Here is a 14,103-nt window from a genome sequence, read left to right as displayed (position 1 = left end):
ATTTATTTATTAAGAAGGCTTTTAACTTCCTTTGGAACAGATTTGTCTCACAAGGTTTCAAAGCTTGTGGCATCTTGGAGGGAAAAAACAAAAAAATAATTAATGCAGCAGAAAAATTTTACATATTTTATGTATTCTAATTACTTCAGTTATCTGTACCTGGCACCATCTGTATAGCAGTCACAAGTTATACTGGTGTCTAAGTGCTTGTGCCATAAGAAGGTGTGAATCACATGAATTATTTTGAAGTAGCTGGCTGACAGATTCTTTCACCAGCAGCAAATTGTGCATCTAAGTTTTCACCTCCACAGTCTTTCATTACAATTACCACTGTAACAGTCTAGATTCATTGATATATTAACTCTCCTTTGAACAGATTGATATTTACCTCTTCTTTTTTGAAGAAGAAGATGCAGCATCTAGCTCCATGAAAAAGAATGCAGTATAATGCAGTTATAAATAATGTCACCATTTGTTTGGAAGGTTGCAGGCTCCGGTGTAATCTTTTCAGGATGAAGCAGTTCAGAAATGAAAGAAATTCCCTCCCCTTTCAGAAGATGTATTGTAAGAGCTTTCACACGAATATATATAAGTGGTTGTGTGACATATATGCGATAGGTCCACCCAGAATCACAGACAGGAAGAGAGATATAGTTGAAGAGTGAAAAATCTTTATATCGGCTTAAGCAAACATTAGAAAACAGATTTGTGTTCATCTTTCTTTTTGTATATGTCTCTTTTTGCTGTGAACTCGTTTATATTTCATCTTTGCTATGCACAGCGTTGTGATACTTATTAGACGTATACTTTATGGCTAAATCGAATAAGTTGTATCGTATTTTCTGTGAGTTTAATAAACCCAACAGATACACATAACAGAGACTTTAGTCATCAGTAATATATTTTTGTTCACTATTTAGAACAGTCTGTCAATGGTAGGGTAACTTTTCAGTTCTGCAACTGTAGAAATCACACGGTTTTGAGGCAAAGAAGTCGTCAAGCTGTGTGTGGAGCACATTTCCATCTGGAAAGGCAGTTCCTTGGAGGTTGTGCTATAGAGAATGGAAAAGATAAAATCTGAGGGTGCAAGATCAGATGAATAAGGTGGGTGTGGAATGAGTTCCCAACCCAACTCCTGTATAGTGTTTTTCTGTCAGTGTAGCATAGTGTGGGCAGGCATTATCACGGAGTAGCATCACTTCACTCAGTTTGCCCGGTTGTTGTTCTCGGACTGAGTTTGTGGGACCTCTCAGTTGTACGGATATGTGCAGGTCTTTGTATGGGGAATTGCTGTTTTCTTTGGGCTCAGCCAATCCTTTTTTCCTTATGTTAGCGTAAAGACACCATTTCTTATCACCGTTAATGGTACAGGATAGGAATGGTCAGTGTTGTTGATGACAAGCAAGCAGAGATATACACATGTCCACCCACTGATGCTTGTGGTTGTCATTTAGAGCATACACCCAATTTATTAGCCTTCCCCAATGCACGGAGGATGGAGATGTTGTGCATCGGAGGAATGATTACAGCTCATCACATTTGTCAGTTCTCGAGTATACGGGTGTGGATCATTGTGGATTAATGCATTCAAACAATCTTTGTTGAACCTCAAATGTCTTCCTGAATGTGCAGAATCACTAACATCAAAACGATACTCCTTAAAATGAGAGAACTGTTTTCTTGCCGTGCTCTGCCCAGTGGCGATGGACTAATTACTGCCACAGCACTTGGTCCTGGACTTGGTTATTTTTTGGTGTAAGTTCAGATTTCCAGTCCACTATGTAAGACCATATTGTTTACTCGAGATAAGGCTTTGAGAATGAATGATCATATATTCTTGTAAAATACTAGACAGAGTTTTTAGAGAAGTGTGTAATATTATGTTGAGTTCAACGTAGGTGATAATAAATTTAAAATAAGACAAAAAAAAAAAAAAAAAAAAAAAAAAAAAAAAAAAAAAAAGAATTAAATTAAATTTTAAATAATTATTCTCTGACTATTCATTTACATTATCTCATATAAATTATGTCAATTAAAATGGAATAAAGTAGTAATAAAATACTTAAAAAGTGCCTCTCCTCTGAAAACATGCTTTCTTCTGTCAGCCATTTATATGCTGCCTGGCAACAATGTAATTCGACACAAAGATGACGAACTGCTATTGCACGAGGTGCTGCCATCTATGAACTTCCTTCAAAACCACATTTCAGTGTTGCCAACACAATACGAGCTCGAGGAAAAAAATTTCAAATAATGCTATGTGTTATGTTCCCCATAGAGGATACCAGGACCGAGGACATTAAGTGGTTGTCCAATAAGAAAATAGATACAGATATAGATATCTCAATGAAGTCTCTTTTCCACAAGCTTGCATTATTGCCTCATTATAATTATTCTTTTCTCTATTTAATAGGCTCATTTCATTGAAGAATGTCAGTGGAGTGCACACGAGGAAGCACTGGCCCTCTGCAGCCAGCAAAATCTCCACCAGACTGTTTACTTCCTCAACAGAGACTTGAGCTTCATGCGTGATGTAAGTACCACTCAGATTCTCTACAAAACTGTGTACAATTTTTAGTAATGTTACCCAGTAGTATAAGTACAATAATACAGAACGATTTTGTTTCGGTTGCTGATGAAATGTACACTGAGGTGACAAAAATCGTGGGATAATGATAAGCATGTATACAGACAGCTATAGTATTGCATACACGAGGCATAAAAGGGGCAGTGCATCGGTGGAGCTGTCATTTTTTAAGTAGGTGATTCCTCCGAAAAGCTTTCTGACAGGATTATGCCTGCATGACAGGAATTGACAGATTTCGAATATCGAAGCTAAATGTGTGGGACATTCCGCTTCGGAAATTGTTAGGGAATTCAATATTCCAAGTTCCATTGACTGGAAATGTTTACGTTCACCTACTTGAAGACCATTTGCAGTGATTCATTTTCCCAAACAACTGGAATTTTTGTGGATGACAACCTGTTATGTCACTGGGCCAAAATTGTTTGCAATTGGTTTGAAGATCATTCTGGATAGTTCAAGCAAGTGATTTGCCACCCAGATTGCCTGACATAAATCCCATTGAACATTTACAAGTGTTTTGCACCGGCAACATTTTGCAGTTGTGGAGGTTGTAGAGGCAGCATAGCAGGGGCCGTCCAACAACTCGCACCTGCGAGTAGCTGCACGACACTCGGCAAAAGGCTGTCCAGCACGATACTATAGGAGGAGTCCCCCCTGACTTTTGTCACCTCACTGTGTAGTAGCTGAGGTTCTCAGTGATACATTATATTGCAGAGAGCAGTATGAACATTGGCTTAATTTGTCATTCAGTATTTTGACTTTCATTCATAGTTTTGTGTCAGTCTCTTCGTCTTGGCATTCACATTCTAGCCAATTTCATCACTTACATTACCGAGAGGGCTCACATTTTTGCAAGTATGTTTGTGGCAATGAAGGGGGGGCTGATTTGAGTCATTGTGCGATTTCTTCTTCTACAGTGCCCCTGTTCTTATTTTTCAAACTATTTGTTTTCCTGGGGCTCAACCTTCATTATATGCCCAATTTACTATCGCTTTGATTGTACGTCCGGTCTCAGCCTTCGTACGGTCGATATTTTACTTTTTTAGTAAACATGGCACTTGCTATCTGGTTTGACCTCCACTTAATTTACAGTTCCTTTTCAGGAGTCTGGCCTTTGTGGCGAAGGTCATTCAATATCCGGCACAGTAACCTGTCCATTTGGGGCCAGGTCGTACAGTAGTGACCTCCCGACTTCACAGGTCGCACACTGCTGGTGCCTGCACTGCTTCTCTCCCCCCACAAATGTCGAGAAGTTTATGTCTGTCTCATTTGGGACTTCTGACGATGACATACGTTCCGGGTGGACACCGCGTAGGAGGGGTGACACCCGCGGGGTGAGGCCCAGTTTGGAGTGAGTGGTACTGTGACAGATTGCTTTTAGTGAAGAAAATTAAACTGAATCCTCTCATTGGCCGTACAGCCCCAGCAGTGTCGTGAGAGTGATCGACCCACTTCAATGCTGAAGGGTAAAACTGCAATACGTTTCCCCATTTAATACGAATTGAGATAAGAACTGACCTGTCAAACGAGGAGATCTGAACAGTGAGTGATGGTGTGTCCTTAAATGTCGAGCCATTACATTTTGTGGAGGAAATTAAAGATGAGGAAGGTAAGTTCACTCCTATAAACAAAATGTAAAATGCATCTGCAATAATTAAAAAGCCTCCCTCTGTCAGTCACGGCCACTGTCCAGTGTTACTAATTTGGTGACCTCCTAGTCTCAGTAATGCATCACGAGAACATCAGTTGAGGGTATAATCCTCCACGGGTAAATGACATTTTAGATAGATGAGGAATTACATGCTAATCTGGAATGATGTGGAGTTCATTTTATCTGTCGAGTTCAACGTGAACCTAAAGACGGTGACGTAGATATTGTAGGCACGACGCAGCACGTTATCTCGGATGAAGAGTCACAGACGCGTGTGGAAGTAATAGTAAACCTCAAACTTTTGAAAATGATGCAGTGCTCAGTAATGTAGCTGTAACCGAAAAAGCTAAGCAGATGTCTGGACAGATCTCAATAAAATATCAGAGTGGTATAAAGATTGACAAATTGCTTTAAATGTACAGAAAAGTGGATTTGTGCACACCATAAATTGCAGAAAAAACTACAATATGACTAAGTACCAAATGAAACTAGTCAGCTTGTACAAATACCTGTGTGTAGCAGTTTGTGGGGATACGTAACAGAGAATAATCGCAGAGGCTCAGTTACGGGTAAAGTGACCGGGTGACTTCAGTTCACCAGTGGGATGCCAGGAAAATGCAGTCATTCTAAAGAGGAAATTGCTTATGAAACATGCCTGTGACCAATTCTAGAATACCAGTCTAGCAAATGGGAGTCTACCGGTGAGAACTAATTGGGGATATTGAGATTATACAAAGAACAGCAGCACAAATAGGTACAGGTGTGTGTGATTCACAGAAGAGTGTCACAGAAGTGTTGAAAAACTTGAATTGGCAGTCACTGAAGACAGATGCCTGAAAAAACCTATCTATAACATTTCAACTGAAAAATCTAGAAAATCTAGGAACATCCACAAGCCCCTCAGTAATGCTCCCCTAGTGACCGCAATGACAATAGCAGACCAATCGCAGCACACTGAGGGGCACTTAAAAAAAGTTGTCCTTCCTGCACCATTCCAGTTACAGATGGAACAAGAAGACACCCTACTTTCTGAAATAATGGAAAGTGCCCTCTGCCACACACTTCACAGTGGTTTGCAGAGTATGGAAATAGATATAGACACAATGATACAAATTTTTAGTTCTTGTGGTTGGTGAAGATATTGTATAAATTTTTGGAGGAGTCAGCTAGTATCCACCAATGAACTGAAGTACTACAGTTATGTCAGTACACCTTCAGAACAAAATATGGCAGGGTTTCTGCACGGCAAGTCTTCGTCATATTTCTGGAGGTACACTGTCCAATGAAAAGTAAGCGGATAGCTAATTGTCGACGTAAGTATGGGTCGTCTCCACCTTTCACCTTTATGGTGGCTCGAACTCTGCCAGGGACACTTTTGACGAAGTGTCCGAATGTCTGTGGAGGAATGGCAGCCATTCTTCCTCGTGAGCCGTAACCAGAAAAGTTAAGTGTCGGACACCAGAGTCTGAAGTGAAGTCGGCATCCCCACTCGTCCCGAATGTGTTCCGTCAGGTTCGCATCTGGATTCCCGGCGGTCCAGTCTGTTTCACTTCGGGAGTGTTATCGTCCACAATCTGTCACCTCACGAGTGCTGCTTTATGACAGTATGTGCTGTCTTCAGATTGTTCCTTTACTGTATTTAGTACATAGTGCCACAAAATTTATTTGCGTCCTGCATTTAGTGTTTTCTCGAGTGCAATTAGGTTGCCATGCCCTAAACGCAAAAAATTGCCCTTACTGTCACTCCACTTCCTCCATACTTCACTGCCGGCACTACACCTGACAGTATTCGCCAAATCCAATCCTCCTGTGAGATTACCACAGTGTGTAGTGTGGTTCACCTCTCTGAATCACTCATTTACAGTCGCCTCGTGTCTGACAGTGTCACGACGCAACGGGTCGGCTTCAGAAATGGGAAACTGCTTTTTACCTCCCTGTGCACAGTTGTTCTGCTAGGTGGACTGCTGGTAGCACTCTGGAACTCGCGAGTGATTCGTTCCACCAATTTCGTGCGATATTCTACGAGCACCCTTCGCAGTGCATCAGTAGAGGGGTTACGTCAATAGTCTTGACTTAGCTGTCAGTTTCCTGTGTTCCCATTTCACAGTCGCTTCACTGACAGTCGACTTGGGCAGTTTTAGAACAGTTGAAATGTCCCTGACAGACTCGTTACTCGGGTAACATTTTTTGGTGTCACAGAGGGACCCACTGTGCTATTACTGCTCCTCTACTGACAAAACGGTGCTCCCCGCCTCCTTTTATACTGCCAGGTCCAGCTCTTGTGACATTTAGTGTCCAGCTCATTAAATACTTTCTTCATCTTTCGTTTTCCTATCAGTAGCTGTTTAGGTCTCGGTAAAGCTACCGTCGACTCCAGAGGTTGCTTTCAACTGTACGTTGTTTTACTAGACACTGTCCCGTGGGAGTCAGTGTCGCTCGCCTACGTTCTACTAGTGCACTGATTTACCCAGCCAATTATGGGAAGATGCACATTTTAATGAAGAATCTGGAATGTGGTGCAACTGAACATTTTTCCACATATTCAGTTAGGTGAAAGTTAAAATGTAAGAACCGAATGGATTTGTCAACTGAAACCTGTGGATTTCTGATGGGACACTCACACTCTTGGCCTTTGAGTCATACGTCTTTATCTTACCTGTATTATTATTTTTCGTCGCATCTAGATCACATTAGTCTAGTTTCAGTTTAGCTGTTTCTACTGGGCGATTTTTGATTCTCGACGGTACTCTCTTCTGTTCTACTAGATCTCTTATCATTTGAGATGTTGGATGACTTTTTGTGTAATCCTTACTAGCCTTGTGTCTTTCTTTGTCTGCTTTTCATTTGCTACTTAAAAAGTGCATTTCTGAAAATTTGTATTCCCGTCAGCAGTTCTTGAAATTTGTGTTTAATGCTGTCTAATATGTGAAAGCTTTCTTTTCTCTATTTAAGTGCTTTAGCAACAAATGGTATTTATTAGCAAATTTTACAGCATGTGAGGATATTAACTCCACAGTCTGTGTCGGACTTCTGCAAGTTACTTAGTCATTATAATCATAAATAATGCTTACTGCTCATTTTTGTCTAATAAACACTTTACTGACTCTCAATAGTTAGCATTCAATTTTTCATAATGAAAGTGTGAATAAGCATACATGCAGTCACATTAACTTTGCTCTGTACATCCCGTGACGATGTTTTGAGCATTTAGGGATGACGGAGAGAGGTAAGAGTATGAGGTAAGGACCCCCAGTCCCGAAATGACCGATCATGAGTTGTGAGCAAAAATCGTTCTGATACCTCTGACAGTGTACCTCTGCTACTGCGAGCTTTTTGCTTTCCGTATTTTGGCAGGTAATAGTATAAATCAAAACCAGGAAAAAACGTCCACTTTACATGGGCTCTGAAGCGCATACCTAAAGAGCTGTGAGCACTTCTCCAGTAGAAGGTACATGAATTTCAGTAGGAAAGATGACCGAGTGCTCGTAGCTTTTAAGGTATGCACTATGGAGCCCATGTTTACAGGACATTTTTCCTCATTTTGGTCTGTACTACTCCCTTCCATAATATGAAAATCAAACAGCTCACAGTAGGAGAGGTCCACTGCCAGAGGTATGACAACAGTTTTCACTTATAACTTTCAGCTCGGTCTTTTCTGGACTGGTGTCACTTACCTCAAATTGATACATCATTCGATCATTCCCAAATGTATGTAATGTTGTTGTGGAATCACCCTGCGGAAAACACATTTGCCAGTGTTCAGAGATGGAAGAAGTCCGAGATAGCCTTCCGGCACCCTATTGAGTTGAACGTGCTTCGTCAAGTTGCTATCTATTTTGAACGTGGCAGTTAATCTGTAATGAAATTTTTACACGAGATTCAGATTATTTAGTAGTGCTCGATTTAATTACAAAATTTGATAGTGTAATTTGCAAGAGATACCTCTTGTAATTCTTTTGCAGATTGAGAAGTCTAATCTTTTTGCTGTCCCATACAGAGAGAGCCAGTTTTGCAGAAAGAACTCAGGAAAGTGAAGACACCTACACGAAGTTTCCAGTGGCTAACTCAGATATGGTTTCCAAGTAATTGGGTGGTAAGGAGGTTATTCCAAGGCCAGTCAGAGGTAATACCAACTGTACAGTGTGCAACTGCCACTTCCATTACGACGCCACGCTCGGACCCCAGCCAGGTACGGTTTTATCTTTCAGTGCTGGGCTAGATGTATGTTGTTTGAACTGTGCCTTCTGTAGTATCTGAAGGGAGGTCGGATATATTCTCTATGATGGTTTTTATTTTCTTTTCTTCTAGACTATCATTTTATTGTAACTGAAAGACTCATTTAACTCTCATCTTTGTGCATCCATTTGATAATCTCATAAATAACATTAAAATGATGAAACGAAAAAATTGTTCTCCAATATTCTTAAGTGAAAGTCAGTTGGTGGGAAAAATATTAAGTTGTGTTCGTATTTACCTTTATTCAGTACAGCACGTGAAGGAAGTATTGTGCAGTAAATTGAAATGTAATCTAGAAACTGAACTTGGTGGCACAGCTTTTGAAGTTTTCATCCTCCAGAACATGGCGAGTATTCGAACAAAGTAAGCTCCCATATGAGAATGTGACACCTCTATTCTCTACGTACAGAGAATTTCACATAATACATCCAGTGTGAAATGGGAACAAACGTCGGGGAAGTGCATTCCGATCGCCACACGTGTTGTGGCTCCCGTGCCATGCTCTCGCTAAGTGGCGTATCTGTTTTAGTTGGACTAGGTGAGTTGGGAAGAGTCTCGAAAGTAAGTGCGATAGAAATAGCCAGTGGCCTCACCACAACAGTAACACCGGTTCTTGTCAGACCACCAAAGTTAAGCACTGTCAGGCTCGGCCGGCACTCGGGTGAGTCACCGTCTAGGTCTGCAGAGTGCTGTTGGCAAAAGGGGTGTTCCCGGCTCTCGTGAGGCCATCTGAGGAGCTACTCGACTGAGAAGTAGTGGCACCAGTCACGAAAACTGAGGACAGCCAGGAGAGTGGTGTGCCGGCCACACGCTCCTGCATATCCGCATCTGGTGTCGCCTAAGGGCCGAGGATGACAGAGTGGTCGGTCGGTACCGTCGGGGCTTTGAGGCCTGTTCAGATGGTGTTTTTTATGAGGGAAATGGCTTTGTTATCTAGCACTTCAGTAGCACCTGCTCACAAACAAAAACTGAAACCTTACAGAGTAGTGGTAGTGCATTGATTGACCGATTCAGATACTGGAGCTGCTGACCGTGTGATAGAAAAGCTGAACCTGAAATTTTTTCTGATGAAGCACGGCTGCATTCATTGGAATAAGTGACTTTCAGAACAGTCAATGCCGGAGTTTTTAAAATCCTCATCAGCTACATAGAGTGCCTCAGCAAATGTAGAGACATACGTGTGGTATGCTGTTAACAAAGTATTGGATTGAAATTTTTCAAAACAACCATAACTTCTGGTAGATATGTGGTCAATATACTACATCCTTTTTTTTCAAAGGACTAATAATTAATGAAAATACCTACAGTTAGTTTATGCACGACAGTGTAAGAGGACACAACACCGACACATCACGATAGTTCCCACATCGAAATCACCTCGCTGTATTTGTTTACAGCTGTGTGTGCAGACGTGCCAATTGAAGTGCTAAGAGCCACAATGATTTTCTTAGACCACTTTCAGCTCATCTACCTGCAGTACGACTGGACCCGATATGCCAGCTGCCAGAATCCGCAAGATGGGACAGCGACCGCAGTGAGCTTCCCAGTATCGGTTCCCGGTTCCCGTACAGAGTCGTGCACAGAACTTGAGACAGACCAGGAACACCCTTACTAGTAGCTTGCTGAGTTTGGTCAGCTGTGTGACTGGTGCTAAAGCTCAGTAGTTCAGGTTTCACAGCAATTTCAGTCTGCCTGTGACCGCTTCTGAACGCCAGATCTGGCCGTCTGCACAACAATTTTGTAAGGTGGTTTAATGGGAGTCAAAAGTCATCTCACTAATATAGGTCTTCAGCAGAAGAGAGCTGGAAAGACTGTCAACATTTCACTCTACATCAACTGCAATACGGATTGTAGGAGAGGCCATTCGTTTATGTTTTGCTTATGAAAGCCCGCCTGGCCCAATACCGTGTGACCCTACATAATGGTTGAATTAAGGATAAGACATAATAGTGATAGGATTTTGCACAACACTCTTTGTCTTCTGTCTGGAATGGGGAACTCTGTCATTCACGGACATAGCTCTCAACTTCATTTGAAGCCTCAAATCTCTCTGTGTTGATGGACAACTATGTGGTATCTTTTGAGCAAAAACACCACAAATTAACTGGTATCCTGATTCTTTTATTATATGTGTTTCCATCTTCATTTTGTATTCTGTGCAATAATGCAGATTTCTTTTGTAACTATCCCACACTCATCACAATTATTACGATTGACTTTGCAGCCTGTATACCTAGTCGAGAAAGAAGTGGTGCGAACGACCAGCACTAGATGGCCTCTCTGGCGATGGACTAATTACTGCCACAGAACTTGGTCCTGGACTTGGAATGCCATGTTCTTTTTTGGTGTAAGTTCAGATTTCCAGTCCACTGTGTAAGACCATGTTGTTTACTCGAGATAAGGCTTTGACAATGAATGATCGTATATTCTTGTAAAATACTACACAGAGTTTTTACAGAATTGTGTAATATTATGTCAAGTTCAACGTAGGTGGTAATAAATTTAAAAGTAAGACTACAAAAAAAAACTCATTCTTGTTTGTATTGTGTTGGCAATTTTTAACATTTACTTTCATAATTTTATAATTGTGAAAGACTTGTTTCCTTCAGGTGACTAAAGCCCTGTTTTTTACTTTTCAGGTTGTCGTTCCTTGGTGTAGTCCTGTAGGATTAAGAGCACTTTTCTGTACAGAGCCATTTATGCCCGATTTGGAACTTTCCCAAGTGAACGGAACACTTTTTCCCCGCAAATCTTCAATTACTCCCACTTTGTGTTCGCGTTTATTAGCTCTGTGGAGGCACATATCTAAGTCTAGAACACACTTTGAGACCGAGCCAGACACAGGTGAGCAGAATTTATTTGACGTGTACAGTTCACTAGCTTTACTGGAGCCTACACGTGTGACATTTTGAAATCCTGTAGCAAGAAGACTGTTCGCTGAGATTGGAAAATTGGTTTTATTCGATAAGTAATAATGTCAGTATGGAAATATTGAGGAAAAAGTGCACAAAACTTCCTGGCAGATTAAAATTGTGTGCTGGACAGGGACCTGGGATTTACACCTTTCGTGGGAAAACGCACTACCGACTGAGCTACCCGAGCACGACTCACAACTCAACTTGTCCTCACAGCTTTACTTCCATCAGTACCTCATCTCCTACCTTCCAAACTTCACAGAAGCTCTCCTGCAAAACTTGCAAGACTAGCACTCCTGGAAGAAAGGATACTGTGGAGGCGTGGCCCAGCCACAGCCCGGTGAACATCTCCAGGTCCCAAGTTTGAGCCACGGTCCGGCACACAATTTTAATCTCCCAGGAAGTTTCATATCAGTGCACACTCTACTGCAGAGTGAAAATTCATTCTGAACACACATGAATTTTGCCTTCAAAATCACTTACCTCTGGTGAGGAACGGAAGAACAAATATAAGTTAAAATGAATCTTGTGAAAAATGTGGAAAATAGCCTGTAAATTCCTCTGCATACATCAGTAACATTCTGAATTAGTACAGGAAAACAACAGTATTCTTTAATGAAATCCTTCACACAGGTGCGACACATTGTTCACAATATTCTCAGTGTGTTGTGGTGGGGTCGGTAGTAGGAAGATTTCAGAAGAGCCCTTCTTCAGCGCTGAGAACATTGTACTGGCACAACAGCTCAGTTAGGGTGAGGGGTCATGTCAGATGGAGTCAGTGAGGAAAGGAAGACAGAGAAGAGTTTGAGGGAGTGTTGTGAAAGTTGACTGACAGCTGGGAGGGAGAGCCAGCAGTTACAAGGAATACGCATGTGGCCCCAGGCAGCACAGTTATGGAGAGTGGAGAAGGGGATTGTAACAGAGAGGCAGAACAGAGAAAGTAGGAGACTGTAGAGAAGAGGTTGTGATTTTGGGATGAGTCATAAGGCAGGGGTGGTGCTGGGTACAGGGCAGGAACTAGTGGAGATTCAAGAGGGGAGGATTACAGGATTGAAGGATGTGTTGCAGAGAATACTTCCATCAAGGTATGTCAGAGAAGCTGCTGTATGGGCAAAACGTTCAGATGGCACAAGTTGTGACACAGCCATTGTAATTGAACATGTTCTTCTTAGCAGTGTGTTCTGTTCTTGGCCATCCATTTGGGTGAAGAGCAGAGTGGTTGACCCATATATCAAAGTGTTGCAAGTTGGTGTGGCTTAAGGATGGGTTGAGATATTATTTAAAGTGGATGGGTTGTGGAATATTAATTGAGATGGATGTTCTTTTTTTCTGGGAACAACAATAAGTAGTTGATGTTCTGGTGAAGTTCATGGTTAAGTTGTTCCAATCCAGAATAATACTGGATGATGTTAGCAGTCTCAGCTACTTAGTGAGTTGCTGCCTTTATTATTTAAGTTATTTATTTACCACCGAGCACTATCCAATTCCCATTTTTAAGTACTTTAGAAGGCAAAAACTGAATGGTTCACACTACATAAAAAATACTGCAGACTTTATTTATTTGGTCTTTGAGTACAAGATAGAGACAATCCGAGAGTAATGATGAAGTAACATGAATCTCTCGTCAAAAACTATTATGCATTTGCAGGAAATTCTGTTAAGTGTTATTTACATTCATGTTATTTTACTATTTGTGTTTCCATGAACAAGTGAAAATTATCAGTATGATAACAGTAAAACATGTTAGAAGAACTGCATTAAGAGAGAGAGAGAGAGAGAGAGAGAGAGAGAGAGAGAGAGAGAGAGAGAGAGAGAGAGAGAGAGAGAGAGAGAGGGGGGGGGGGGGGGGGAGGGGAGAAGGGCATAATAAAGAATTGAAACATCAGTGATGCCGGCCATGGTGGTCTAGCGGTTCTAGGCGCGCAGTCCGGAACTGCGCGACTGCTACGGTCGCAGGTTCGAATCCTGCCTCGGGCATGGATGTGTGTGATGTCCTTAGGTTAGTTAGGTTTAAGTAGTTCTAAGTTCTAGGGGACTGATGACCACAGATGTTAAGTCCCATAGTGCTCAGAGCCATTTGAGCCATCAGTGATGGGTGGTCGACTGTAGAAGTATTTAATTTGGTGTGTTCCTGATGAATGCTGGCTAGATAAACTAACTAATGAAGAGGTGCTGAATTTAATTAGAGAGAAAGTGACAGGTTGATAGGAAACCTCGAGACGCATCAAGTTTAGTTAATTTTGTAATAGAAGGGAGTCCATGTGGGGAGTTAAAAATCCTATGCAAAAGCAAAAGCTTGATTGAGCACATTAAGCAAGTTCAAATACAGTAAACATGCAGGTATGAAAAGCTTTGCACAAATAGACTCAGATGGGGAGCAGCATCAAGTTAGTTTTTAGATTGATGATTTCAGCAACACCAAGAGATGACTGCAATTGGGAGGTGGTGAATTGGACAGGTAGGTATAGTGATAAACGATACGAGTGCCTTTCTTTTTGTGTTTTGCCACATTTGTTCATATGTATGAGGGTGTGCTGAGAGGTAATGTCTCCAAATTTTTTATGTGACAACTATTAAAGCTTATTAAACAAAATAAATGTTATTAACATCCTACACCTTTATTCTTCATGTCTGCAGACCTGCAGTCCTCTGCCACTAGAGGGCTCTGAACTGTAGTGTGTAACGTGGTGCTGTGTGATGTAAATGTGTCAGTG

At 41.4% G+C, this 14,103-nt stretch overlaps 1 protein-coding gene across 2 annotated transcripts in view; it reads left to right on the top strand.

Moving 5' to 3' along the window:
- Nucleotides 1–14,103, top strand: part of LOC126456757 (uncharacterized) — a 783,002-nt gene that overhangs the window by 644,274 nt on the left and 124,625 nt on the right. For both annotated transcript variants that reach the window (XM_050092505.1, XM_050092504.1), the window contains 4 exons: nt 2,414–2,533; nt 8,236–8,427; nt 10,699–10,821; nt 11,114–11,318. In XM_050092505.1, the coding sequence (XP_049948462.1) occupies nt 2,414–2,533; nt 8,236–8,427; nt 10,699–10,821; nt 11,114–11,318 (640 nt within the window). The remainder of the gene's footprint in view (nt 1–2,413; nt 2,534–8,235; nt 8,428–10,698; nt 10,822–11,113; nt 11,319–14,103) is intronic.

The sequence above is a fragment of the Schistocerca serialis genome, chromosome 2, assembly GCF_023864345.2.
Source record: "Schistocerca serialis cubense isolate TAMUIC-IGC-003099 chromosome 2, iqSchSeri2.2, whole genome shotgun sequence".
Taxonomy (NCBI): domain Eukaryota; kingdom Metazoa; phylum Arthropoda; class Insecta; order Orthoptera; family Acrididae; genus Schistocerca; species Schistocerca serialis.
The sequence above is the reverse complement of the archived record's forward strand: the minus strand, read 5'-3'. Positions and strand labels throughout refer to the sequence as shown.